Source organism: Martes martes (assembly GCF_963455335.1).
Source record: "Martes martes genome assembly, chromosome: 13".
Lineage (NCBI taxonomy): Eukaryota > Metazoa > Chordata > Mammalia > Carnivora > Mustelidae > Martes > Martes martes.
Window position 1 is genome coordinate 64011349 of NC_137901.1, and position 25680 is coordinate 64037028.

The following is a 25680-nucleotide window of genomic DNA, read 5'->3' on the forward strand; positions in this document are numbered from 1 at the left end:
AGAGAGAGACAGCGAGAGAGGGAACACAAGTAGGGGAAGTAGGAGAGGGAGAAGCAGGCTTCCCGCTGAACAGGGAGCCCGACGTGGGGCTCGATCCCAGGACCCTGGGAACATGACCTGAGCCAAAGGCAGATGCTTAACGACTGAGCCACCCCAAAACAAATTCTATTTTAGACAACAGAGTGTTTCTGAACCTTGACTGAGGTTAGTACATAAAACAAATTCAACATCTAAGCTGACAGTTATCAAAGTAAACACATATAGAAACACACACAGCAGCAAAAGTTAGAAAAAGCTGAATTTCCAAGATGGATGAAATGTTGCTGTTTTTAAGTAGGCTCCACACCTAACATGGGGCTTGAACTCACAGCCCTGAGGTTAAGAGTTGCATGATCTATGGACTGAGCCATCCAGGTGCCCCTGGATGAAATGTTTTAAAACCATCAAAGAAAAGCCAGATCTATGTATGAACATGGAAGGACACTCAAACACAATTCTATTAACAGTGATCCTTAGGGAATTATAAAAGATTTTTACCTTTTTAGTTGAATATTCCTAAAACTTCTGAATTTTTACCAAAAATGTTAGCTTACAAAACAATTATTTATAGAAAGGAAATTTTAGGTAAAAATATAGATATATATGAAGATAAAGCTGTGGGAGAACAAGTACCAAAGTGCTGGCAAGCTGTTCTCTCTCTCTGGTTTCCAATTCTGATTTCTTCTTCCACTTTGAAGGACCCTTGTGATTATACCGGGCCCACTGAAATAATCCACAATCTTCTCCTTCTTAAAATCAGGTGATAAGCAACCTTAATTCTGTCTGTAACCTTAATTCCTCTTTGCCATGTCACCTAACATATTCATAGATCCTCAGGATTAGGATGTGGACATCTTTGAGGAGGGGGTCATTACTTTGCCTACCACAATTCTGTAACAGTATAAAGTTTTTAAAAATAACCACCTATTAAAAAACAAACAAAGGGGCACCTGGGTGGCTCAGTAGGTTGAAGCCTCTGCCTTCGGCTCAGGTCATGGTCTCAGGGTCCTGGGATCAAGCCCCGCATCCAGCTCTCCGCTCAGCGGGGAACCTGCTTCCTCCTCTCTCTATGCCTACCTCTCTGCCTACTTGTAATCTCTATCAAAAAAAAATCTTAAAAAACAAACAAAAAACCCAACCACCTAATATATTTAACGCTAAATAGGCATAAAGGATAACATAATTATTAAACAAAGGTAACTTAAAATGTAAAAGGGTAAAATGAAATCCATCACCTCTTTCTTTTATGGATGAGGGCTCTTAGTATTTTATCTGAGATATCTTGGTCTAACCTAGGGTCATGAATATTGTGTTCTGTTTTCTTCTCAAAGCTTAATAGTTTTGGGCCTTATATTTAGGCCTATGTTCCATTTTTAGGTTTTTATTTGGGGGGGGTATAGATGTTTAATTGTTCCTGCATCATTTGTTGAAGAAATTGATATAAGCAATAATACTGATAACTTTCAGGGTGCCTGGGTGGCTCAACTGGTTAAGCTTCCAACTGTTGATTTTGCTGAGGTCATGATCTCAGGGTCATAAGATCGAACCCCGTAACCTGCTTAAAAGTCTCTCTCTCCCTCTGCCCCTCTCTGCCCTACATGCTTGCACACATGTGTGCTCTCTCAAGAAAAGAAGAAGGAAGGAGAAAGGGAGGGAAGGAGGAAAGGAAGGAAGGAAAAGAATGAATGAATGAATGAATGAATACTGGTAACGCTTTAAAAAAAAAAGTAGCGAAGAGGACGGGGGTTGAGAAGTGGCAAAAATGGGTGAAGAGGATTAAAGGGTACAAACTTCCAATCCTAAAAGTAAGTAAGTCACAGGGACAAAAAAAAGAGCATAGGGAATACAGTCAATAATACTGTAATGCGCTTATCATGGTGAGCATTTCATAATGTATATAATTACAGAATCACTATGCTGTGTACCTGAAATGAAATTTTTATTGTATGTTACCTACAATTTAAAAAAAAACAAAAAAAAAAAAAACTTTTTTGGAAAGGAGCAAAGAGGATCACCTGTCTGGCTCAATGGGTAAAGCATGTGACCCCTGACCTCGAGATTTTAAGTTTGCGCCCCATGTTGGGTGTAGAGCATACTATAAAAAAGAATAAAATAAGGGATGCCTGGGTGGCTCAGTTGATTAAGTGTATGACTCTAGATTTTGGCTCAGGTCACGATCTCAGAGTTGTGAGATCAAGCCCCATGTCAGGCTCCATGCTCAGTGTGGAGTCTGCCTGCCCCTCTTCTTCTGCTCCTCCCCCAACTCCTGCACTCTCTCTCTCGCTCAAATAAATAAAAGTCTTAAAAAAAAAAAGAATAAAATAAAAATAAATTAAAAATAAAAGTAAAGGTGGAAAACTATACATTCATTCACAAATTCCTGTACCCTACCGCCCCTGCTCGCAAATAAAAGGTAAAAAAGCAACAGAGTAAGTACTAAATAAGGTATTACCCAATTGCCACAGACTTAACTTTTCAGGCCAGTGACCTAATGATTTAACTAATAAAACAAACAAGCAAAAAATTAAGTCTAAGAAAAATAATCAATAAAATAATATTTACCTTTGGAATCAGCATTTGGGAACAGCCTGTTCCATGGCACCTTATTTTTGTGTGGAAGAGAAAGCAAGTAGTTTCTAGCTTTTAAATTTATTATACAGTTCAGGTCTTCCTGTGATGGGGATCCAAGAATACCTATCAGATAAAATAATGAGCTGTTAATCATCCAGACTCAGGCCGACTGACCTTCTGGCTGTGGACACAATGGACCCTGATAACTGTTTTCTTACCATCTCCCCATGCTTACCTTTCTTAAAAGTTTTCACAAGGATCCTTAATATTTGGAATCAAGCAAGATTACAAACTCATAGGTTAAAGAGTTGTCAGAACTATTCTAGTTTCATGAAGTGACTCTTATGTAAACTGTGGCAGGTGAACTGAGTAAATCTAGCTCCTAAAATGTTTGGTAACCTTACCCAGAATGTGGTTCAGCTGGTCGAGATAATGCTTCCCCGGGAAGATGGGCCTGTTGGACAGCATCTCTGCCAGAATGCAGCCTACAGACCAAATATCAATGGACTTGGTATAGCCCTGTAGTGGGAAGGGAGAAAAGACTGAGAATGATATGTAATGTTACAGGACACAGTGAGATCCTCCTACAGAACAGGTACATGGCTGACAGGAATTTTACCTTCTCCTTTGGCTCCATAATTCAGAAATAAGAGAAGAGAGTGTGCAGATACAAATAATAATTTGGCTTTCTTCTAAGTTGTTGGACAACCGAGATTACTTGATTTTATTTCTCTCTTCAAAGTTAACTTACTAATAAATGAGAATTTCCAAGGTATACTTCATTCCTTTTCTCAAATGATTTGAAAGAAAGCAACCTTATAAGATAAAGCTGGCAAAAGGAAAAAAACATTAATATCCCTTACTTTAGGACATCTGTGGCCAATTTATTTATTTTGAAAAACCTGGAGACCAACTCAAAAGTTGAGGCACTGCTATTCTTCCAGAGTATCTTTGTCCGTTTTGCAAATCATTTTCAAAAAAAGTTAGGCTGAAAATCCTTGATCTCTAGCTGGGCTGAGGGGTGTGTGGTGTGTGCTGGCTCCAACATATTTTATTAATTTGTATTTGTCGTCTTTTACTATTCAATTTTTAGGTATAATTTTTCTTTTAAAGGAATTCTGTGAAAAGACTTGTAATAATTATCTGTCTAAATCATACAACAGTGTAAAAAACCATAGCTCTCCAAGGAGTGTAAGTTGAATTTTATGGAAAATGCAAGGTATAGTGATAAATGAACAGAGAAAAAAAATTCAGCCAAATATTAAAGTTTAGAGAAACACAGTGGGAAAAAAAAATTTTTGAAAATCAAACACAGAATGATCAGATCTGCAACTATGATAAACTTGGGTTGAATTTCAATATTATTCCCCAAATTCTTCTAAACCAAAATAGCTTTTGCTTTGAGCCAAAACCAAATAAATAGGAATATTTAAAACGCACACACAAAATAACTAAAAGGAACCAGGGCTCCCTGGAGAAATGGCTGCTCTAAGTCTGGGACAGGGAACATACTATAAGCCTGGAGCGTCCAGTGCCAAAAAGTAAGGAAGTGCTCAAAATTAGTGGGGACATGTCACAGAGGCTCCCATTAGAAAACCCAGGACAACTTGAACATCAAATACAGAATGGTAGCTATGGAACTGAAGCCAATGAGTTAAGATAACCATGAATTAATAAGTGGACAGAACTGAAACAAAGAGGGAATGACAGAGCTCTAAAATCATCAACAGATGGTAAAAGTAGTTAGTAGTTCAAAGTATGATGAAGAAGATAACTTATATAATCTTGAAGTATTTCCCCACAAATTTCTAATTTAACAATAATCTTATCTATTAATCTAATAATAATTATTACCATATTTAACTATAATTATCACCACTATATGGTAGAGAACCAGAGGATATCACTGAACCAAAATACCAACATGAACTTCACCAATACGGACATAAACCATGCCTCCTGATACAACACACTGAGAACAAAATATAGTTTCTGTGGTACTCATGCCCAGAATACATGACACAAAACTGAGTTGCATGGGTGCCTGGGTGGCTCAATGGGTTAAGCCTCTGCCTTCGGCTCAGGTCATAATCTCAGGGTTCTGGGATTGAGCCCCACATCGGGCTCTCTGCTCGGTGGGGAGCCTGCTTCCCTCTCTCTCTCTGCCTGCCTCTCTGCCTACTTGTGATCTCTCTCTGTCAAATAAATAAATAAAATCTTTAAAAAAAAACACAAAAAAACAAAAAACCTGAGTTGCATTCTACAAAACACTCTTCTAAAGAAATACACACTGAAATGCTTAGGGATAAAGGGGCCCATCTATAATTCACTCTCAGAAGATTCAGAGGGAAAAAAAAATCTACACATGTATACAGAGAGAATGATACAACAAACAGGACAAAGGATAAAGAACTGGTGAGTCTGAATCTCAGGTGAAAGGTATACAGAAGTTCTAGCCAGCAGGTCTCCCAGGTGGTCCAGAGCCCTGGTGGCTTCCCTCTAAGGATCTGAGAGGTGACACTACTTTTGTACTACTAAGGTGTTTTCCTTTCCATTCATTCTCTCACAAGTGCACAAGAAATTTTTCCAGAGGCTACACAGCATGTGACAACACTGTACACGAAATATGACAATATCTGGAACATCTGCTTAAGTCAGTGAACCAGTATTTTCCAAAGACTAAATATTACAAAACCATGCATCAGTGAATGTAAGGTAGACAAATAGGTCTTTTTCTTTTTTTTAAAGATTTTATTTATTTATCTGACAGAGAGAGAGATCACAAGCAGGCAGAGAGGCAGGCAGAGAAAGAGGGGGAAGCAGGCCCCCCGCTGAGCAGAGAACCCGACCCAGGGCTCGATCCCAGGACCCCAAGATCACGACCCGAGCCGAAGGCAGAGGCTCAACCCACTGAGCCACCCAGGTACCCCTAGACCATAGGTTTTAGTAAGGCTGTACAAAAGTTCAGTGGCATGGTTTCAGATTCCACGACTAACTTTTCATTTTGTTGAGTTTCACTACAATATCAACAAGGAATAATCACAAGTAGCTGAAAAGACTACTAACATACTCCCTTTCCCAATAAATAAATAAAATAGTAAAAAAAATTTTTTTTCAGTATTAATTTCCATATAGTAAATACTGATGGATATAATGCACGTAAACAAATCTTGCTTAGGGTCTTTGATACTTTCTTTTTTCTTTTTAAAAGATTTATCTTTTTTTTTTTAATTTATTTATTTGACAGACAGAGATCACAAGTAAGGAGAGAGGCAGGCAGAGAGAGAGGAAGGGAAGCAGGCTCCCTGCGGAGCAGAGAGCCCCATGTGGGGCTCGATCCCAGGACCCTGAGATCATGACCTGAGCCGAAGGCAGAGGCTTAACCCACTGAGCCACCCAGGCACCCCAAAAGATTTATCTTTTTTAAAATTTTATTTATTTATTTGACAGAGAAAGACACAATGAGAGAGAGAACACAAGCAGGGGGAGTGGGAGAGGGAGAAGCAGGCTTCCCACGGAGCAGGGAGCCTGATGCCAGGCTCAATCCCAGGACCCTGGGATCATGACCTGAGCCGAAGGCAGACACTTAGTGACTGAGCCACCTGGCACCCCAAAGATTTATCTTAGAGAGAGAGCGTGTGAGCGAGTGGGGAGGAGGGGCAAAAGGAGAGGGAGAGAGTCCCAAGTAGATGCCACACTGAATGTGGAGTCCAATACAGTGCTCGATTCCACAACCCTCAGGATCCTAACCTGAGCCAAAACCAAGAGTCAGACGCTTAATCAACCGAGCCACTCAGGAACCCCTAGTTTGACACTTTTTAAGAGAGTGAAGGAATCTTGGGGTTCAAATGTTTGAGAACCACTGCCTTATACTTTTCTTGCAAGCTGAAAATTCTATGAAAATAAAATGTTACAAATACACAGCACTCTAGCCAAAATGGGGACAATGTGAGTATAGAAATAAAAAGATGATAATGGACAGGATGTATTTCATGAGTCCACAATAATATTTTAAAAACAAAGGGAGGAGGGGTGCCTGGGTGGTGCAGTCAGTTAAGGCTCCGATTCTTGGTTTCGGCTCAGGTTGTGATCTCAGTCTTGAGATCAAGCCCTGCATTGGGCTCCCCACTCGGCAGGGAGTTGGCTTCCTCCGTCCCTCTCCCTCTGCCTGTCCCTCTGCTTGTGCACACTCTCTAAAATGACTAAATCTTTAAAAGAAAAAAAAAAGGTGGGAGATAGGAAGAGAAAGAGAAAAAATGGAAAGCTCTTCATAGAAGAATGGCAGTGAATTAATGTAGAAGGAATAACACATTTGGAAAATCACCATTTTGCAACCCCCAATATAATGACAGAGGCAAGGGGTCATCATGGGGTAAATCACCAGGGTAAGACTGCTGGGAAACAGGAGCTCCATATACGTGAGTTCCAAGAATCCACGGGGTTCCTGCCAGAAAAGTGTGACCTAAACCTAATCATAAGGAACCAATCTGTACTCTGCAAAGTATTCAACGACATGAAGAAGACAGGAAGGGCGGGAGGACTGTTCTAGAGTGAGATCATAGACTGAAAATAAAACAAACAGCTGTAAAGAACTTTTGGGCGGGATAACTCACTAAATTAATGCTATTGTCTCAGTGTGCTAAGTGTACTATGGCTGTGGGGAAAGAACGCTGCTCTGCCTTTAATGAGTATTAGTATGGCCCAAAGGGTCTAGGAGTAAAGTCTTAGTTTATGTTGGTGAAATATCAGAAGGTTTGACCAGAGGGAAGAGAGAAGGTGGCAGAGAGGCAGGCAGAGACAGCCAGGGAAGGAGTAATAAGATATTAAAAGTTGGTAAACCGAGGGAAGGAGTGTATGGGTGTTCACTGTGCTCTCAATTCTTCTATGGGTTTGAAAATGTTCTAAATTAATAAAAAGAAAAAAATGAATAGAGAACATTCTCAGGCTAGAGGTGCTGTAAATAAAAAGAATTCACACTCAGTTTTATTTTAGTTAATTCTACAAGCAAGAAGTGCTGGGCACCTTGGAGAACAGAGGCCATCCTTTTTTGGTTATTCCTCCCCGCACAGGGTGCAGACAGTGGAGTCATCTCAAGTTGGGATGGAGACTGTAGGGCCATGAAGGCACCAGGATAAAAATCACACCATCAGCTCTGTTTTACAACTAGCAGGCACCGCGGACGCAGAGAGAGAGAGAGACACACACACACACACACACACACACACACACACACACGCAGATGCTTCTGGTTTGGAATGGCTGTCACATGGCCAGTCCAAAGAAAGAACCTGCTATTTGGGATTATGTGTAATACAGAATTATGAGAATCAACATGGCATTTTCTTCTTCGAAACATCTGTTACACTAGAGCTTTCTTTATAATGGAATTTCTTTTAATGGAATTTTACTTTTATAACCAAACTGAACAAATGAATATCAAGAATAACTAACTGCTTTAGGGGCGCCTGGGTGGCTCAGAGGGTTGGGCCACTGCCTTCAGCTCGGGTCATGATCTTGGGGTCCTGGGATCGAGTCCCGCATCGGGCTCTCTGCTCGGCAGGGAGCCTGCTTCCCTCTCCCCCTCCCTCTGCCTACTTGTGATCTCTCTCTGTCAAAAAAAAAAAAAAAAAAAAAGAAAAAAAAGAATAACTAACTGCTTTAAACAAATTCCATTTGCTCACAAAACAACTTATTGTTCATCTCAAGCCCTTCTACTATATGAAGGATGGAGGAAGAGGGTAAAGCCCATGGGCTCACTAATTCTCTTAAAGCTTCCTGGGTCAACTTCTGGTTCCTAGATCTGAGACACAAGGCCCCATGTCTACTCTCATTGCTTTTCTTCAGGAATCTTAACATTACATTAACAGTGGATGGTGTTGAAGATCATCATGATAACATGACTCCCAGCTAATCCTTAGGCTGGACCCAGTAATAAGTTCCTCACCCCTTCCTCTAGCCTTGGAATATGTGCTCTGCCCACTGTTCCCACAGCAGGCCATTTTCAAGGATGTAGCCTTGAAAGAATACGTGTTTTTGAGACCATCTGGGCTGTATACGTGACTGAGCTCAGTTAAGGGCTCTGTATAAACTTTTAAGATTTGGCAGATGAGTGCCGAGATTTATTCATCCTGTGGCTGCCCAAAACAAGCCCTGTAATAAGTTCCCTTACATATTAAGACTGCTACTACTAAATCCGGAGTGGTAAGCCTCTTCATTTTCTCTTTGTCCACCTACTACTGGGGGTAGTCTGCAAACCAAGAGATCGAATTAAGTTCAAAACCTCCTAATTTTGAGATATTAGATATAGAAGTATATTGGGTCCACTTAGTTTCTTAAATCTGACACTCATTCATACACTATTTACAAATGATGTATTAAAAATACTGAATCTCAATCTCCACAGCAGCCCTCAATGATTGCCACCTGGCTCATAAACCTAAAAAAGATGTTATACTTCACTTTTTCTTGCTTTTATAAATTTATTCAATCATTTCTTACAACCAAGACACAGATATTGTTAGGAATGTTTGCCTTCCACCTGTATGCACTCTACACAGCCATTCTGAGATGCAGAGGTACATCTATCTGGAAGCAGGACTACCATATAATTTTGAAAGAATCCATAGTAGTTCCTATTCTTTCCATACCTACATTTTCTTCCAACTATGGTTGTAATTTTGCTGAAGAGACCTTCTTCATTACCAGATAAATCTGACTTTTGTAGAACAGCCCTGGTCCACCTTCAAAAAAATACGCACTATCAGATAACCTGTAACAAACCCAGCCTGCACTCATGTGTGGCAACAGCAGGTGTTAAGAGCTGCCATAGGTAGGACTTTAGAAAAGTTGACCAAGGGCTAGGACACAGACCATTTATTAACAGTGACGAGATGGGCACGCCCCCCAACTCTACAACACATCATCAGCACTACTCCAGCAGAGAGAGACAGAGGCCAAAACCCAGGGCCCAGAAGGTTAATGCTGAACTGGAGATTAAGGCAGCAGCTTGATTCTGGCCAGACAGGTCAAGCCTCAAGCTAGGTAGACAGAGGCTTACCGAGAGGGAGGCTTACTGCAACACATATCCAAAGTTCTTTTGCTTCTTGGTTTTCTTTTTATGAAAACCTCTGATCCTTACCTTGGAATTCAACATGATTTCCGGAGCCCTGTACCAACGTGTGGCTACATACTCCGTCAGGAACCCTGTGTGATCATGGTCTGGGTCTGCAACACGGGCCAAGCCAAAGTCACAGATCTAAGAGAGAAAAAAAATGGGACACCTTAGAGACGCTAATGAAATTAGTATCAAAACATCATAAAAATAAAAAAGATAATAGCAATAATGATGATGATAAGCAGATGCTACCATTACTATGTGGCAGAAGCTTCCCTGTTAATTCTATATACTCATTCGTGGTTTTTTTTTTTTTTTTTTTAAAGATTTTATTTATTTATTTGAGGGAGAATGAGTGAGAGCATGAGAGAGGAGAAGGTCAGAGGGAGAAGCAGACTCCGCAAGGAGCTGGGAGCCCGATGCGGGACTCGATCCTGGAAGTCCAGGATCATGACCTGAGCCGAAGGCAGTTGCTCAACCAACCGAGCCACCCAGGCGCCCTCATTCGTGGTTTTTTTAAGATTTTATTTATTTGACAGACAGAGATCATAAGTAAGCAGAGAGGCGGGGGGGGGGGGAGCAGGCTCCCTGCTGATCAGAGAGCCTGATGCGGGGCTTGATTCCAGGACCCTGAGTCATGACCTGAGCCGAAGGCAGAGGCTTAACCCACTGAGCCACCCAGGCACCCTCTTTTTTTTTTTAAGATCTTATTTATTCATTTGACAGAGAGAGACATAGCAAGAGAGGGAACACAAGTAGGGGAGTGGGAAAGGGAGAAGCAGGCTTCCCACTGAGCCTGGGAGCCCAATGCGTGGCTCGATTCCAGAACCCTGCGATCATGACCCGAGCCGAAGGCAGACGCTTAACGACTGAGCCACACAGGCGCCCCTATATACTCATTCTTATACAATCCTCACAACAAGCTGGAAGGCAGTGATGACCATTCAACATGTTGAAGATGAGGAACAGGCTGGAGGACTCTGTTAAGAGGCATCCTCATCTTTCATTATCTGCTTATCCCACAGAAATCTTGCTTAGGTCACTTGACAAAAACTGTTCTGAGTAAAAACAAAGTCACCAGAAATTGCCCAGGGTCCTTTCTCGGGCCTACTCCTGCTGGTCCCCGAGGATAACACTGCTAGATCAGCTCCTTGACCTACACTTGCCTTGCTTCTCAGACTTTACTTCCTTCCATTCTTCTACCTGTTCCACAAATGTAGGTATCTCCAAAGGTTCTTTTCTTTTTTTTTCTTTAAGATTTTATTTATTTGACAGAGAGAGACACAGAGAGGGAACACAAGCAGGGGGAACAGGAGAGGGAGAAGCAGGTTTCCTGCCGCCAAGCAGGGAGCCCAATGCAGGGCTCGATCCCAGGACCCTGGGATCATGACCTGAGCCAAAGGCAGACACTTAATGACTGAGCCACCCAGGCACCCCATCCTCCAAAAATTCTTCCCATTTTCCTTCTCCTCTATGTAGTCAAATCCACTCCCAAAGCCTTACGAGAGGTTTCACATGCTGAAGACAAATTTTTTAAAGATTTTATTTGACAGAGAGAGAGAAAGGAGAGCGCAGACAACTGGGGGGAACAGCAGAGGGAGAGGGAGAAGCAGGCTCTCTGCTGAGCAGGGAGACCAATGCAGGGCTTAATCCCAGAAACAGGGGATCATAACCCGAGCCGAAGGCAGACACCCAACCGGCTGAGCCACTCAGGCGCCCCAGATACTTTGGTGCTACTCCAGACTCCAAAACATATGAAATTTAACTACAATATACTGTTGACTCTTGAAGAACATGGGTTTAAACTATGCAAGTCTGCTCACACACGGATTTTTTTTTTTCCAATAAAATATATTGGAAAACTTTTTGGATATCTGCAACAATCTGAAAAAAACTCACAGAGGAACTGTGTAGCCTACCAAAAAAATTAAGTTAGGTATTATTGCAGGAATATAGTGTATAATACATATGACATACAAAATATGTTAATTGACTTGATGTTGTTGGTTAAAGCTCCTGGTCAATAGAAGGTTATTTAAGCTTGGGGGGAGTCAAACTTATACGCAGATTTTTTTTAAATGCAGATTTTTTATTGTGTGTGTGGGGGGGTGGCGGGGTGTTGGTGTCCCATATCCCTGTGTTTTTCAAGGGTCAACTACACTTCAACTCACACAACTGGAGGATGTTTTAATTCCTCGGCATCTGGAGAACTAACCTGAGAAAGCGGAAGACATGTTAATAAATACAGGCCAGAGTATAAGGCAAGGCAGCCTGGAAAACAGACTGTTTTGGAGCGTTACTACTTTAATTCAGTTATGGCCTGAGCTCAGGCCATAAAAATGGAGACAAGGAGGAAAGGATATGCTTAAGAGATATTCATAGGACTTAAATGGATATCAGTCTTTGCTTAAATATCCCAGAGTTGGGTGTCTCAACTCAACTTTGGAAAGCTCCCATTCACCTCACAAATGTCTTCCTCTAGCCTTGGACCCCGGCATTGCCATACAGTGCCTCTGATCCCACAGGTCCTGCAGCAGACTTCGACTACACCATTCAGGAAGGATTATGTATCTGTGGCTGCACAATCCCCATCAATCTACTGCATCTTTAAAAGAAGCAAATGTCACATCTGCTTTGCCAAGTTACTCTACCAGAGGCAATTTTCTATGTGTATTGAGTGGCCTGATAAAGAAATCCTGGTCCTGCTCCGTAGCTCTGACACTAACTCTGGCCACTGTACTCTTGTAACTTCAGTCTACATTAACATCCGCCATAAGCACCACCCTCACCTTTCAAAGCTGGCTTGCCAATCAATGCCGTTACACTCCTAATAGTTATGGGCCTGTAAGAGAACCTGGTTGATGTATGGCCATAAGCTTTTATGTGGGCTCACAGTAAATACTAACTTTGGCCTGGCTGATCTTGAGGCTTTCAATGTACCTGGCACCCTGTTTGTTTCTTTCAAGCCTTTTCTACCAATTCCAGTGACACCAACTGCAGGAAGGCCTCCTAGTAGTCATGCCCAGGAGGCTCACTAGCAACACGATCCTCTTTGGCGTGATTTCCAACTCAGAGAAGCAACAACTGATGATTTCTTCCTACATCTGGAGGTGAGTCCTCTAAGCCATTCCAAGCCATCACCTACCACACTGCCCTACCACCAATCCTTTTTAATTCTGTGGCTTGAATTCTTCAATGTATCTGTGACCCAGTTTTTCTTTATAGGGCTAACACTTCATCTGATTCGAATTCAACCAAAGCTCACCATTCAGTCTGCCCTCTGTTGTATAAATGGACACCTAAAGCCACATCTTGAATTGTACAGAGAAGAAATACTGCATCTTGTCAGCAGTGCAAAACCAGCACAAACCCCAAACCATGGTCACAGATCCTTCATTGCCCCCATGCCTGATAGGACAAAGACTGGATGGTTCCAGACCTGATACACGGCTCTTCATTGGCTAGCTGAATAAAAAAAAAAAAAGTTCCGGATAGATTTAAAAAGCCAGAATATAAGAAATCCACATATGAGGGAGGCCATGTACTGAAGCTGATGTTTCCATGCTCCTCCTGGACTGTGGACAAAGAAATGGAAGCTGTGTTTTAGAGGGGTTGATTACATTCCTAATAATCTACAAAGACAGGGGACAAGTGGAATAACTTTAAACACAGTCATGGCAGATATATTTTCTAAAAAGGGACACATCATTATAACCCCATCTCCCACGCTCTTCTTATAAGGTCTCTGAACTTTTATCAAGAGGGCAGGACCTATCTTCCCTCCTCTTGAATCTGTGCAAACCTTTTTAACAGCCTGAACCAAGAGAACATGGCAGAAGTGATACTACGTGACTTCAGAAGCTATATCATAAAATGCAACATGACTTCCACTGGGCTCTCTCTCTACTGGGGTACCTGGAACCCTCAGGAGGGAACCCAGGACACCTGGGCTGTATGTGGCTGTTCCAGGTGACATCCAGTATCAATTGCCAGGTACATGAGAGGATTCCAGTCCCTAACTTCGCATCTTCTAGCTGATATCCACATGTGGGAGCAGAAACTAACCGTCACTGCTACCCTTTGACTAATTCCTGATCCACAGAAACGGTGAGCTAATACATGATTACTGCTGTTTCAGACCACTACTTTTCAGGTGACTTGTTATAGAGGAAGAAACAGGTAATACAGCGGTAGTGGACACAGTACTTTTGGTGGGACAGGCACTCTGAGGAGGCCCCACTGAAGTGATACTGAACCACTGAAAAGATGCTAACTATGGAAAGACCCAGGGAAAGCCAGAGCATGCCCTAAAGAATCTAGCTGGGCAAGTATGAGGGGCAGAGGTGGCAACTAGACCTGAAGCCTCCTAAAACGGCTCTTGAATTGACTGCTTCCACATCTCAACTGTCATGACCTTAGCTGAGATTCAGTTTAGTTTGCTGGAATTAGGAAAACTAGCTTGGTTACCTGCCTGCAAGCTAATTCATCCTCTAGATTCCTGTCTAAATGCTGCTTCTAAAATATAAGTCACCTTTCTGGCTCAAAATCTTTAACCAACCCCCTTCACCTACAGAACAAAAAATGCAATTTTTAAAAAAAAGATTTTATTTATTTGAGAGAGAGAGAGAGAGCACATGAGGAGGAGAGGGGGAGAGGGAGAAGCAGGCTCCCCGCTGAGCAGGGGCTTGATCCCAGGACCCTGAGATCATGACCTGAGCTGGAGGCACATGCTTAACCGACGGAGGCACCCATGCGCCCCGAAACCCTAATTATTTAAGCATAACCTTCAAGACTATTCACATGCTGCCACCAAACTATCTTTCTAATCTCTCTCCTACCATCTTCTCTGCCCACATCTGCTCCTACGGACTCCATACTACATCTGCGTTTATGACCTAACTGTGCAATGACCTCTCCACTGAGTGCCCTATCCACGCCATTCCCTTACCCTAAACCCAGCTTGAATGTTACCCCTTCTGAGAAGTTCCCCAGAAATCAACAACACCCCACCCAAGAACTCACTGCTCACTTTTCCAAACTCCTCTAATACTCTGTTAGACACATATTAAAGTACATCCCACAATCCATGACAGCTGTGCATATGCTCATCTCCCCAGCTAAAAGAGTATCAAGTCCCTAGAAAAAGGCAACACTTGACCGACTTGTTATTCCTAAATGTCACATACATGATGGACACTTGATGTTTGGCCAATAAATGACTTACTTCACATGTTTATAGGAAGCACAACAACTGGAGTGGATGAACTGGCACAGACTCTAGTGGTGACCATTTTTCACAATATCTGAATTACTGATAATCTTTTTAAAAATAAAAATCGGGGTGCCTGGGTGGCTCAGTGGGTTAAGCCTCTGCCTTCGGCTCAGGTCATGATCTCAGGGTTCTGGGATCGAGTCCTGCATTGGGGCTCTCTGCTCAGCGGTGAGCCTGCTTCCCCTCTCTCTCTGACTGCCTCTCTGGCTACTTGTGATCTCTCTCTCTGTCAATAAATAAATTAAAAAATCTTAAAAAAAAAATCAAGGTACAGAGTTACCAGGGTTAATATGTTATGTTAAACAATTAATGTTAGTAAAATTATACCATTCAAAGTGGCAATATTGAGGAAGAAGGAAAAATTGAAAGCTGGAATTCCTAGTATTCTTTCACTAGGAAGGACAACATAATCTATCATGCTGAATGCTGCAATACAACTATCTTCTTACGATTAAAACTAAGTGTGCAGTTGTTCTTCCTCATCCTCTCCCCGCAGGAAATCCAGTCCAAAAGCCCTTAAGGGGTTGGCCATGTGACATAAGGATCTCTGTGGGAGAACCACAGTGGCCCACGGGGGTAATGAGGACCCCAAGCAGAAATAAGAGGGAGCTCCAGATCAGGGCATGGTCTATGTGTGAGATGAAGAGGGAATTCATACGGGAAGGCAGCAGTAGCCCACCTAGGGTCTGAGAGTCTGAGCAAAGTGAGCAGAGGATCCATGGATGATACTGTACAAACCAATTATTTCATTGGAAGTTGCAAAACGATGATTTTTCTAGTTTACTATTTGCTCTGCATTAACTAGCTAGTTTACTATTTGCTCTGCATTAACTAGCTGGCATTCTTTTTCAAGAGCCAATTCTTCATCAACTGGAGCTGTTTACCCTGATGCACAAACCATACTAGAAAGACAGGAAAAATGTTTCATCCCTTTCCTTTAGTGACCGATGTTCAGAATAGTAAGTTGGTATAAGAGTGACCTCATTTTACTATTTATATCCCCCCAGACTAGCAAAGGACATAGACCAGTGGGTTCTCAAAAGTAATTGGTTACAAGTTAAAATATAGAGGGAGATGTGGGGTTTAGACTTCTAGAAGATTTCACAACCCCAATCACAGTCATCAATGAAAAGCTCATATGATTTAAGAAACAGACCAAAAAACCCCACTGTAACACTGAAGGCTAGCCAAATTTATATGGTATTGACTAGAAACTACAAAGGTTACGAAATAAAAAAATACATATATTCATCATAATTCCATAAAAAGGAAGGTATGGACAAATTGCATATGGTACAAGAAACACAAAATGAGCTCTAGCACTTCTACCTGGCTACTTTATAGGCTCTGCAAACTCAGATTTTCATTAAACAAAGGAAACCCCAAAGATAGGTTTCATTTCCTGTCTTCTAGAATCCTCCTTCCTAGGCATAACCAGAACTAAAAAGCCTATGATACTACCAACCTGGGACTCCAACTGGGATTTCTGTGGGCTCTGTCTAGCAAACATTAAGGACACAGACTGCTAGAGACCTAATTCCCCTGGTAGTTCCACTCGAAATATGCCAGCAAAATCTCCAAATAGATCTATAACCCTTGTGTTTCTGTGGCCCTGAGAAATAAAATGGGAGTCTATAAGAGAGGCTCCCAGAAGGTTCTAAGAGGTCAACATCTATTTGTCTCAGGGCTTCAGATAACAAGTGCAAAGCATGTTTATGGAAGTGAGAAAGAAATCTTACTATTGTTGACCTTGAAAAGTTCACAGTCAAAAGATATTAATAACAGCTGATATCCTGAGGGCTCAAGAGTAAGAAATACTTTAGTAACAGAAGCCAATGGAAAAAAGAAAGAAAATGACATGACTGTCTACTTGAAAATTCAAAAAACCCTAAATGACAAGAGGTAAGATCACTGGTTACAAACTTTCTAGGCACAGGGACCTGTAGTACAGGTATCACGGTCACCCCAGGGTACTGAGGATGTGACAGATATAGTGATTTCAGAGCTCAAGTAAACAAGACCCTTTTCCCCACTGGTGCTCTCAACTCTTTTTTTTTTTTTTTTTTTTAATTTACTTATTTTGAGAGAGAGAGAGATCACAAGTAGGCAGAGAGGCAGGCAAAGAGAGGGGGGGAAGCAGGCTCCCTGCTGAGCAGAGAGCCCGATGCGGGGCTCGATCCCAGGACCCTGGGATCAATAACCCGAGCTGAAGGCAGAGGCTTAACCCACTGAGCCACCCAGGCGCCCCTGGTGCTCTCAACTCTTATATACGCACCTAAACTGTCACTGTACCTTGACCTACCTTTGGGACATGCTCACCATGACAAATCAGAGATGACACACCATACCTCCTGAATATTTATGCCCATGTGAATTAAGCACACCCCATATGTACATTTCAAAATGTGGGTGAACTGTACCGTTGTAAATATCTATATAATCCCACTGTGTTTCTGAATTTCTGTGTTAGCCTGGGTTTTGAAAACAATACATGGATTGTGCGGATGGCCAACACCACAGATCTATCAATGTGGGTATAAATTTTGGTGAGTATGAATAAAATGGCCCTAGGTAAAGACAAGCCCACAAACAGTGAACAGACAAAAAAGTAGTCTGGTTCTGTCTGTTTTCTTCTTAAGGATGAGCATTTTCAAACAAAAGTTAGGAGTCAACATTTCCCCAAAATATTATATACTGAAAATACTGATCGAGAACGTCTCTTCAAAAACAAACAGAAGCAATCTGTCATAACAGAGTTGTGGTAAGAAATAGAAAGAAAAAAGGAAGAACTAGGGGACAAAAATACTGTAATTTTTCAAGAAAATCACTAAGAGCCAACGAAGTGTGGCTATTTCTATGAGCAGCTTCATTCCTTTTGTGTCCACCTGGCTTTTAGCTGCAGATCGATGGGAAAGGATCTGGTTACACCCCATGTAAGACAAGAATCTAACTCTGTCAGATCCCAAGAGGTGACAGAGTCCAACCCAACTATATCTAATGTAGAGAGCCACCCTCTACTACATCTCACAGAATGTTGGTCACCCTGTTGCAAACACTCAATGATAGTGAATAAGCTGATCGACCACCTGGAACAGAACCCATCGCCTTTTTTTCAGATAGTTCCAGAAGGTTCTCCAAGATCTACCTTCAACCAACAGCTCCAACTTAGCATCAATGACTTCCTAAATCTCATCCAAAGCTGCAGCCACACAAAGCAGGCCTCAGTGTTTATGAACTAATCCCTTAACTTCTTACTTTCCTTTCTGTTGTTCCTTTTGCCTACTATGATACTCTTTGCTCAACACAGCCACTCCCTTACTGAAAGCCTGCCCATCTCTAGAGGACCAGCATGGACACCACCTGCTTCCTGATGCCTCTCAAAGCCCCAGCCAGAACTAACCCACTCTCTCCTTTGCATTTGTACACTATTCTTTTCAGTATCTCAGTTACAGCAGATATTATTACAATAATCCATTGTTTATCAGACTTCTAACCTATGAGTTTTCAGATTGCAGAGACAGACACTCCTCCCTCTTCCTTGCCAGGTATTCCTTAAGGGCTTCTCAAAGGAATGTCTGTTAAACTGAAGTCCAAGAAATGATCATTGTTATACATCTAAATGCACTTTTTAAATAGCTTTGAGATATAATTTGCATACCACATAATTCATCCACTTAAGGTATATAATTCAATGGTTTTGGTATTATACTCACAAGGCACACAACTGTTACCACCATCGAATTTTAGAATATTTTTGTAACCAAAGGAAGAAATCTTGTACCCATCAGCAGTCTCCCCAATCCTCTCCAATCCCACCTGCCTAGGATTTTATTTTATTTTATCCACTTCCTGTGCTACAGATTTATCTATTCTAGACATTTCATGTAAATAGAACCAAGACTGGCTTCCTTTACTTACATAATAATTTTCTAAGGTTCATCCACATTATAGCATGTATCAGTATTCCATTTCTTTTCCTTCCATGGTATGGATCTACCACATTTTAATTATTCACCATCAAATGGATATTCAAACTGTTTCCACTTTTGGACTATTATGCTACTTTAGATTATTTGTACACTAGTTTTTGTGTGGACATATTTTCACTGAGTGAAATCCCTACCAACACTTATCATCTGACTTTTTGATTACAGCCAACCTAGTATGTATAAACTGGCATCTCATTGTGGTTTTGACTTGCATATCCCTATGACTTATGATAACAAGCATCTTTTCATGTACTTACTGGCCATTTGCATAACTTCTTTAGAAAAATGTCCATTCAGATTCTTTGCCGAATATTAAACTGGGCTATTTATTTTTTATTGTTGAGTTATAAGAGTTTTTCATATATTCTAGATATAAGTCTCTTATCAGATACACGATTTATAAATATTTTCTCTCATTTTGTGGGTTGTCTTTTCACTTGATGGTTTACTCTGTAACACAGGTTCCTCATCTACATGAAATCCAATTTTGGGGATGCCTGGGTGGCTCAGTGGGTTAAGCCTCTGCCGTTGGCTTCACCAAGATCTCAGGGTCCTGGGATCGAGCCCCGCATCGGGCTCTCTACTCAGCGGGGACCCTGCTTCCCCCTCTCACTCTGCCTGCCTCTCTGCCTACCTGTGATCTGTCAAATAAATAAAATCTTAAAAAAACAAACAAACAGCTTTTTTCCCTTTTGTTGCTTGTGCTTTTGGTGTAATGTATAATAGGACTGCCTAATGCCAGATTGCAAAGACTCACTCCAATGTTTTCCAAGCCTGTTTCCGTTTAGCTCCTAAATTTGGTCTTTAGGGGCACCTGGGTGGTTCAGTCAGTTCAGCTCAGGGTCCTGGGATTGGCTGGCAACTGGGTCCACACTCACCAGAGTCTACTCATCTCTCCTTCCCCCCGCCCCTCCCCTGGCTCGTGCACGCACATGCAACTGCATGCTCGCTCTCTCAAATTAAAAAAAATTTTTATGTTTTTATTTATATATTTGACAGAGGGAGAGCACGAACACAAGGTAGCACAAGCAAGAGGAGTGGCAGAGGGAGAGGGAGACGGAGAGGGAGAAGTAGGCTCCCCACTGAGCAGGGAGCCTGAGGATGCCAGGCTCAATCCCAGGACCTGGGGTCATGACCTAAGCCAAAGGTAGACGCTTAACTGACTGAACCACCCAGGCGCCCCTCAAATTAAAATCTTTAAAAAAAAATTTAGGTCTTTGATCTGTTTTTTTTTTTTTTTTAAACGAAATTCAACTGATTGAGTTTGAAGATCTAACTGGCTTTATTCAATGATTCATGATTTTTTTTTTTAAGATTTTATTCATTTATTTGACAGACAGAGGTCACAAGTAGGCAGAGAGGCAGGCACAGAGAGAGAGGGGGGACGAAGCAGGCTCCCTGCTGAGCAGAGAGCCCGATGTGGGGCTCGATCCCAGGACCCTGAGATCATGACCTGAGCTGAAGGCAGAGGCTTAACCCACTGAGCCACACAGGTGCCCCTGTGTTAATTTTTATACATTATATGAGCATATATTCAGTTGTCCCAGCACTTCAATCATTTGTTGAAAAGAATGACTTTGGTACTCTCACCAAAAATCAGTTATCATAACATACAGGTTTATTTATTAACTGATTAATTGATTACTATAGTTTTGTTAAGTTTTGAAATCAAGAAGTGTGATAAGTCCTCCAAATTTTGTTCTTTCATATGATTTTGGCTATTTCGGGTCTCTAGAATTTCTATATGCATTTCAAGACCAGCCTGTCCGTATCTGCAAAAAAGCCACCTAGAGCTTTGTCAGGGATCACACTGTGTAGATCAATTTGGGGGAGCTCTGCCTCCTAAACAGTGTCAAGTCTTACAATCCAAACACTGCAAATCTTTCCATTTATCTAGGTCTTCTTGGATTCACATGCATTTTTATCAGACTGAATCCACATCCTTTCATATCTAATACAGCCTTAGATTTCCCTCCTTGTTTAGCTCTGCTACTGTTAAAACAGAAATATATGTTTGCAAATGCTGCCCATTTTTAAAAAATATTTTATTTATTTGTCAGAGAGAGAGCACAAGCAGGGGGAGCAGCAGGCTCCCCAGTGAGCAAGGAGCCTGATGTGGGACTTGATCCCAGGACCCTGAGATCACCCAGGTGTCCCAAATGCTGCCCATTTTTAAGAGAACTCTGAGGACTCTAAGGATCTAGGGTTTTCCTATTTATTGGGAACATCTTGACTACTAAAGTCATAAAGGCTAAGTTTTCTGTTGTTTTCTGAGTATTCTTTGTATAAAATTTATTGAAGAAAAAGGTTACCAATGAAATGATTCTTTTTTTTAAAGATTTTATTTATTTATTTGACAGACAGAGATCACAAGTAGGCAGAGAGGCAGGCAAAGAGAGAGGGAGAGGGGGAGAAGCAGGCTCCCCGCCGAGCAGAGAGCCTGACGCGGGACTCGATCCCAGGACTCTGGGATCATGACCCGAGCCGAAGGCAGCGGCTCAACTCACTGAGCCACCCAGGCGCCCCATGATTTTTTAACTTACACATAATGCACATGATCGTGCTTTCATATATGTAAGCACAAATGTACACATGTATGTAAGAAAACAGCAAGAACTCTGGAAGAAAATATACCAATATGTTATAGTGGTTACCTCTGGATGGTAGAACTGGATGGAGAAGAGAACTAGCGCTTTTTACTTGCATGGGGGGGGGGGCATAAGAATGTTTTCATGTATTTCTGGTGTGATTTTAAATATGGATAACAATATAAATATGCCCCAGTGAAGGAGGTTTCTTTTTTTCCCCCAACATGTATCACCCTAAGAGTAAACAACCTGGCTGACCTTGAGATCGCAGGTGGTGTTGAGCAGCAGGTTGGAAGGTTTGAGGTCACGATGCAGTACATTAGCTGAATGGATATATTTTAACCCTCTGAGGATCTGGTAAAGAAAATAGCAGATATGGTCGTTGCTGAGGTGTTGCGTCTTCAAGAGCTTGTAGAGATCTGTTTCCATGAGGTCCTGTACTATATATCTGTTTAGACAGGTTAAGGTAACAGAGCAAATATCTGGTTACACTTAGCAAAGCACACTGAAATCAAAATGAACCTTCTCCCCAAACAATCCATTATTATATCATGAGGCCCGTAAGGAAAATGAGAAACTGATGAAAACCTGATTTACCTCTATGGAAGGAATCTGAAATAGTTAACCTTCTTAAGTCCTGTGGAAAAAGTAGCCATTAATATCTGCCTGATATGATCAATAACAGGCCTAGACTGAGATGAGACAGGCTGTTATGCAAATACTGGATAATTTTTCATCCTAGTCCATCATCAACAAACCCTCTCCAAGGGTAGCCAGCAGGCATCATACGCTCCCCTCTTCTCTTTGGCCCAGCAACTACTTGTAATGTCACTGTTCTTTTACCTCCCTTCTTGTCCCCCCTCCTTCTCCTGAAGAATCAACCATAAAACCTTCAGAAACACAGACCTAGAACACACCGCTACTAAATTCAGCCTTCTATGTGCTTGACTCTTCAATTAAGGTTAAGATCCTAAATAAATGGGGGCGCCTGGGTGGCTCAGTGGGTTAAGCCTCTGCCTTCGGCTCAGGTCCTGATCTCAGCGTCCTGGGATCGAGCCCCACATTGGGCTCTCTGCTCAGTGGGGAGCCTGCTTCCCTTTCTCTCTGCCTGCCTCTCTGCCTACTTGTGATCTCTCTGTCAAAAAAAAAAAAAAAAAGATCCTAAATAAATGAGAGTATTGGGAAGTCATGCTAAAGGGCTCATGCTGGCTTTACTCTTCTTGCTTTCTTGCCTACCCACATATCTAAGCCACCTAGAATTTTATCTGTGGCTGATTTCTTTCTTACAGAAATTAAATTCTAGAACTCTTTAGCTTTAACTTCACCCGATTATTATTTCATTAGCAGTGTTTTTGCATATCTCTTATTCATTTCTGTGTAAATATTATTGTATGTCCCCTACAGATTCATGTTAGATGAGACACAGTATGGGATTCAGAGGAAACAGAATTTGAAAACTTGTCATTTGAAACAGACTTGGTTTTCCTACTAAAAGGTAAAGGAGGACAACAGGTGATAGCAGGAGGCATTTCACTTAAAATAACGCTACAACTTGATAACAGGATTGTTTAAAAATGGAAAGGGCTGGGGCGCCTGGGTGGCTCAGTCGTTAAGTGTTTGCCTTCGGCTCAGGTCGTGACCCCGGGGTCCTGGGATCAAGCCCCACACTGGGCTCCCTGCTCCACGGGAGGCCTGCTTCTCCCTCTCCTACTCCCTCTGCTGTGTTCCCTCTCTCGATGTGTCTCTGCCAAATAAATAAATAAAATCTCTTAAAAAAAAAAAAAAAGGGAAGGGCTGCCTAGAGACAGTGAGCTGCCTGTCCCTAGCTGGGCAAAAGGCAAACTGGGAAAACTGGTAGGAATGCTGTGCTAGCCTGAATAGTATCTTTTCTCTGGCAGACCCTCTTCAGATACTTAATGCTTCTATCTTTCAAATGCAGTCTTTAACCAGGGAGCATTATCTGGACCAGATTTCTAAATGCTGCTGATAGTTAATAACCTAATTTCAGAGCTGAGTCAACTTTAGAGATCATGAAGGCTAGGCTAGTACCTTAATAAAGATGAGAAAACAGACCTAAAGGTGAATGACATTGTCTAAGACCAGGACAGTCTGGATTTGACCTGATGATATCCAGCGCACCCTCCTTCTTACTCTACTATTCATTCCCGCTCTTTTTACCACAACAAACCATATCTAGAATGGAAAAAACATGACTGGAAATGGTGTTAAGATTTACTGGAATGGACAGTAAAAATACTGGATTTCTAAAAGAGACTAAAAACAGTTACTGACAGCTCATAAAAATGAATCAAAGAAAAAAATTATACAAGTCTAGTAAATAGCAAGCAGATTAATTTTCCCTTTAATGTGGTTTATATACTTTTCCTTTACTCTGATAAATCCAGGTATTTCAAGTTACATTTCCGCAACAAGGTGACCAATCAGTAGAGGCAGCTGTCTGAAAAGGATACACATCTTTCATTTGCTCGATGGTTGGTGCTCGAATAATGTCATTGATTCCAATGATGTTCTCATGTCTGAAGCGCAGTAAGATTTTTATCTCCCTCAGGGTTCTCTGGCAGTAGGTCTGGTGCTCAAAAGGACTGATTTTCTTGATAGCTACTCGAACTTTGTTGACATTATCATAAGCAGAGCTAAAAAAAAAAAAAAAAGGAGGGGAAGGGGAAAGATGGCATTTAAAATAGTTTAGGAACATCTTGGCAGAAAGAATAAAAATCAGTAAAGTATTAAATGTTTAGCACTCTGGGTAAATACTTGCTTCATACACGTGAAGGCAGTATGTATATTATCCACAAAAAAGCCACAAGCTAGGAAGGATGCAGCTGGCACAGTGCAACACATACTCAATCTCAAACTTAACACAGAGCCCAGCCCCGATAAACGTGTAGATGCCCACTGTCATAAGCCCCCGAACATGGTTTTATGCCATACACGCATACACAAAACATTTTCCCAATTTTTTTTTTTTTAAAGATTTTATTTATTTACTTGACAGACAGAGATCACACGTAGTCAGAGAAGCAGGCAGAGAGAGAGGAGGAAGCAGGCTCCCCGCCGAACAGAGAGCCGATGCGGGGCTTGATCCCAGGACCCTGGGATCATGACCTGACCTGAAGGCAGAGGCTTTAACCCACTGAGCCACCCAAGTGCCCCCATTTTCCCAGTTTTTAACAGCAATTGCATTTTGGTGAGAGTAATCATTTGTCTCCAAAACAACTTCCTATTGTATCAGATTCCCCTGACTCAGCAGCAACAATCAATTGACCATCAACTACATCTTCAGCCCCAACAAAAATGGACCCAAGAGGACGCCTTCATTGCTTGCATCTACTTTGTTTTATTTGCAAAATGATATGACTCTTTCTTCTTTTTTAACCGTTGTTTTTTTTTTTTTAAGATTTTTCTTATTTATTTGACAGAGATCACAAGGAAGCAGAGAGGCAGGCAGAGAGAGAGGAAGGGAAGCAGGCTCCCTGCCGAGCAGAGAGCCTGATGTGGGGCTTGATCCCAGGACCCTGGGATCATGACCTGAGTCGAAGGCAGAGGCTTTAACCCACTGAGCCACCCAGGTGCCCCTAACTGTTTTAAGTAACAAATTTATGTAGGCTCATATAGTGCCAGCACTGACCTTCATATAAATGATAAGCAAATTATTCTTGAAGAAAAATGGTAGTTCTATGTGTATTAAGGTGGTTTTAACCATAAAACACAAAAGCTATAAGGAAAAAAAAATCACATTTTAAGATAGTACTAGTAAGATAGTACATGGTTTTGAAACCTACTGTAACACATTAAAAAAAAACACAAAAAACCTTGCCCTTCAAAGTTCTTTTCATATACATAATTACATTTGTCTTCACAATACCTTTAAAAAGTAGAGGACAGCAATGCTTTTATGTACACTGCCCGGGTAAGATTCCCTTAAATATAGAGAGAATAATTCATTTACCCAAAGGACTAATATCCCTAGGCCTTCTTTTTCCAAAGTACCTTAGGTTTATGTCCTCTTCTCAGGAAGCTGTCCTTCCATCTCACTCTATCTGGGTACATGCTGCATTGACAGGCTGCCACCAGTGGATGAGTCCC

General features: G+C 41.6%; 1 protein-coding gene across 1 annotated transcript in view; it reads right to left on the bottom strand.

Annotated features, from left to right (window-relative positions):
- The window catches only part of MAPK1 (mitogen-activated protein kinase 1), a 103361-nt gene that overhangs the window by 20390 nt on the left and 57291 nt on the right, over window positions 1–25680 (bottom strand). Inside the window, exons 2-6 of the mRNA XM_080821705.1 lie at window positions 24045–24227; window positions 21832–22021; window positions 9749–9865; window positions 3015–3129; window positions 2602–2733 (exon numbers count right to left, since the gene is read on the bottom strand). Of these exons, the coding sequence (XP_080677831.1) occupies window positions 2602–2733; window positions 3015–3129; window positions 9749–9865; window positions 21832–22021; window positions 24045–24227 (737 nt within the window). The remainder of the gene's footprint in view (window positions 1–2601; window positions 2734–3014; window positions 3130–9748; window positions 9866–21831; window positions 22022–24044; window positions 24228–25680) is intronic.